Here is a 2947-nt window from a genome sequence, read left to right as displayed (position 1 = left end):
CGGTTGAAGTAATAGCGGCTCGGATAACAATCGTTACGATATCAATTGACATGTTTAAACCATTGAAACAATGTAAGCATGACTTCGCTCTAGATCGGGAAGTTAGAAAATAAAATTTGAAATTTGCAAATGAGTAAGAAGTCAAGGTAAAGGAATTTACACTCACACAGAATATTATTCAATTAGAAGCCCGTTCAAATATAAACCAGATGCAAACCTTCCTCCTTGTTTAAATTATTACACCGGACGCTAGTCAGTCCGGTGCTAGTTAAACCCGAGCTCCCTGTGTTGTCGATGACTTCGATTTTTTTTCCTTTATTTTTTCTTTCCGAATACTCAGGTAATTCCAACGGGCACACACACATGAACACAGCCAGATAATTATAATACAATGGTTGTACTTTTTTAACGAAGGTAAAAACTTCTATCAGTCCGATTCGGTGCTCCGCTGTGGATGGGTGGGTCGGTGGGCCTTCAGTTTTCTTTCCCTCAACATTCAACAATATTTATTTACCATTAACCCACGCATCAATGAATAGACTAGTATGAAAAAATAGAACCCATGTGAAGAAATAGAAGATAAAAAATCATAATTTTTTTTTCTATAATTTATATCCGATAGTGAGTTCTAACAGAGTGTTTGATTCAGTGAGAACAACATGGCGACAATTATCAAATCTTTAATAAGATTGTATCACTACATCAATGATGAAGTTTCGGGTAAGTTTGAAATTCCCAAGAAGTAAGGACTTCTCAACCAAATGCTGGGGATTTTCCATTGCGTAGATCCCAGAACGAAAGACTGGTTCCTGATAACGACACCCTGGCCTGGGCTCGCTATTCTCGGATTTTACCTATATTTTGTGTTCACCCTCGGGCCAAGACTTATGGCCAACAGAAAACCATTCAACTTAGACAGAATATTACATGTGTACAATGTCGTGCAGATTTTTGCTAGCGCCTACCTCGTCTACCGGGTAAAATCAAAATTTTCTCACAATTGATTACCACGATAATTATTTTGAAATTGTAAAAAGTGAATGGGCTTTTATTTTCTTCTCTTCCAGGCTTTAACGTTAGCATGGCTGAAAAAATACAGTTTTGTTTGTGAACCCGTCGATTACTCGGACAATCCGGACGCAATAGCGGTACGATGAATTGATTATCATCTATAATTCAATCATCATAATTTTGAATAATAGACGAATCATGTCAACAAGTTTTCTGATGCATTGTAACATCATTTTTTAACTTGTTAATTTATTATTCCAGATAGCAGCATCAGTATGGTTATACTTCCTGTTAAAAATAGTAGATCTACTCGATACAGTGTTCTTTGTTCTTAGAAAGAAACAAAATCAAGTGTCATTCCTTCACGTTTATCATCACACGGGTATGGTAATGGGTGCCTGGGGTGGTGTCAAGTATCTACCAGGCGGCCATGTCACATTCTTAGGTCAATATCATTTATAATTGCCTTTTGCATTATTTAAACAATGCACATCAATTGGCGAAGCGGACTACATTGATTTATAATTTGCTTTCAGGTTTGATAAATTCCTTTGTCCATGTAATCATGTACAGTCATTATTTGGCAACATCGTTGAAGCTTGGCAAGCCATGGTGGAAGAAATACATAACGCAAATGCAACTAGTACAATTTTTTCTCATTCTACTGCATTTTTCACAATTGATATGGGCCGATGATTGTGGCTTTCCACTGTGGCCAGCTGCCATATTCATACCCCAGAATCTCTTCATGATTGTTTTGTTCGGTGATTTTTACTACAAGACTTATATCAAGAAGCCTGAAAATGTTGGGCAGAATGGGATCAGCAAGGAAATTGCAAATGGTAAAACGAAGAGCCAATAAACATCATCACTCGATGGTGATATAGAACTGTAAATTAGGTTTACATATTAATTATCATTTAATTCATCATCTCAATTCTAAATTTTCAATTGGTTTGTATTGTGAATTATCGGAAACTCAATTTTTTGACAATTTCATACCATCAACTGCTCATGATACACTACGTCAAACGCATAATACATAGAATCGAAACAAATTACTATAAATAAACGAATAATCTATTTCTGAGGCGTTTTGTCAAATTATTTCCTATCCCGAATGAGGAGAAAAAATAAAAATGACAACAATCATGGAAAATATTTTGGCGCGTTGGTGGCCTAAAATACCGACATTCGTCCAACTGTCGGCAATCCAGTACTAAACGGAGAGAGAAAATCGTCGAGGACATGTTGATAAGGAAGGAATTGATTGGGCATACAGATCACGGAAAAATCCGAAATTAAATTTGAGCGATTACAAAGCTTCCGCTCGGAAGCAAAAAGAAGAATAATAACGCAAAAAGTAACGGTCACGTGCCCTCCGTTGGGTGGGCTCGAACCTCTGCTTGTTTATTATTTGAACTTTAAGGGTAATCGGACGAGGAGCCCAGCAAGACCGGTAAATATCCCCAGCAAGACCGGCAAATATCCGGAAATTTACCGGTAAATTGTTGGCTAGGTAGGATATTCAAAAAATGTAGCCAATTTTACGAAGATTTTTTCACACATTATTGAATTCGCGCGAAGCGCTGCCTTATGGCCGGAATGATAAAAAATGATGTTTTGTCACTCAATCCGTGACGCGTTGACCCACGGACGCGAAGCGTCAATCACCGCTCCCGGACTAAATGACAAAAAATACTGTTCGATACATGGCCGTGAGGAACTTTTCTGCCTCATATGATTGCAGAACTCGCCTTCGGCTCATCCTGTAACGTCATTCGCCAGAATAGCTATGTTCGTCACAAGGCCGAAAAAACTTTTTCATCACGCTGTGACGAAAAGTGAACTTTTCGGCACGCTCCGCGTGCCTAAAAGTCCAATTTCCGCCACATTGTGATGAAAAATATTGTTCGTAACTCGTGAAAAAATGTTT

The 2947-nt window shown here is 38.0% G+C and overlaps 1 protein-coding gene across 1 annotated transcript; it reads left to right on the top strand.

Moving 5' to 3' along the window:
• The first annotated feature begins 444 nt into the window (after positions 1–444).
• Positions 445–2101, top strand: LOC107041040 (elongation of very long chain fatty acids protein 7). The gene is made up of 5 exons (XM_015261397.1): positions 445–720; positions 787–977; positions 1068–1148; positions 1273–1456; positions 1548–2101. Exons 1-5 carry the CDS (start codon positions 660–662, stop codon positions 1871–1873), a joined length of 843 nt encoding a protein of 280 aa, XP_015116883.1. The 5' UTR covers positions 445–659; the 3' UTR covers positions 1874–2101.
• Positions 2102–2947: the final 846 nt, after the last annotated feature.

This window comes from Diachasma alloeum, unplaced genomic scaffold (genome assembly GCF_001412515.2).
Source record: "Diachasma alloeum isolate Michigan unplaced genomic scaffold, Dall2.0 Dall_scaffold_00354, whole genome shotgun sequence".
NCBI classification, from domain to species: Eukaryota; Metazoa; Arthropoda; class Insecta; order Hymenoptera; family Braconidae; genus Diachasma; species Diachasma alloeum.
This window is presented reverse-complemented; position numbering and strand designations above follow the sequence as displayed.

Excerpts from the sequence above, each read along its gene's own strand:
- LOC107041040 (XM_015261397.1), top strand. The coding sequence starts at position 660 with ATGGCGACAATTATCAAATCTTTAATAAGATTGTATCACTACATCAAT. Across the intron at positions 721-786 it reads CATCAATGATGAAGTTTCGG|ATCCCAGAACGAAAGACTGG; the intron begins GTAAGTTTGAAA and ends TCCATTGCGTAG. Across the intron at positions 978-1,067 it reads GCGCCTACCTCGTCTACCGG|GCTTTAACGTTAGCATGGCT; the intron begins GTAAAATCAAAA and ends CTTCTCTTCCAG.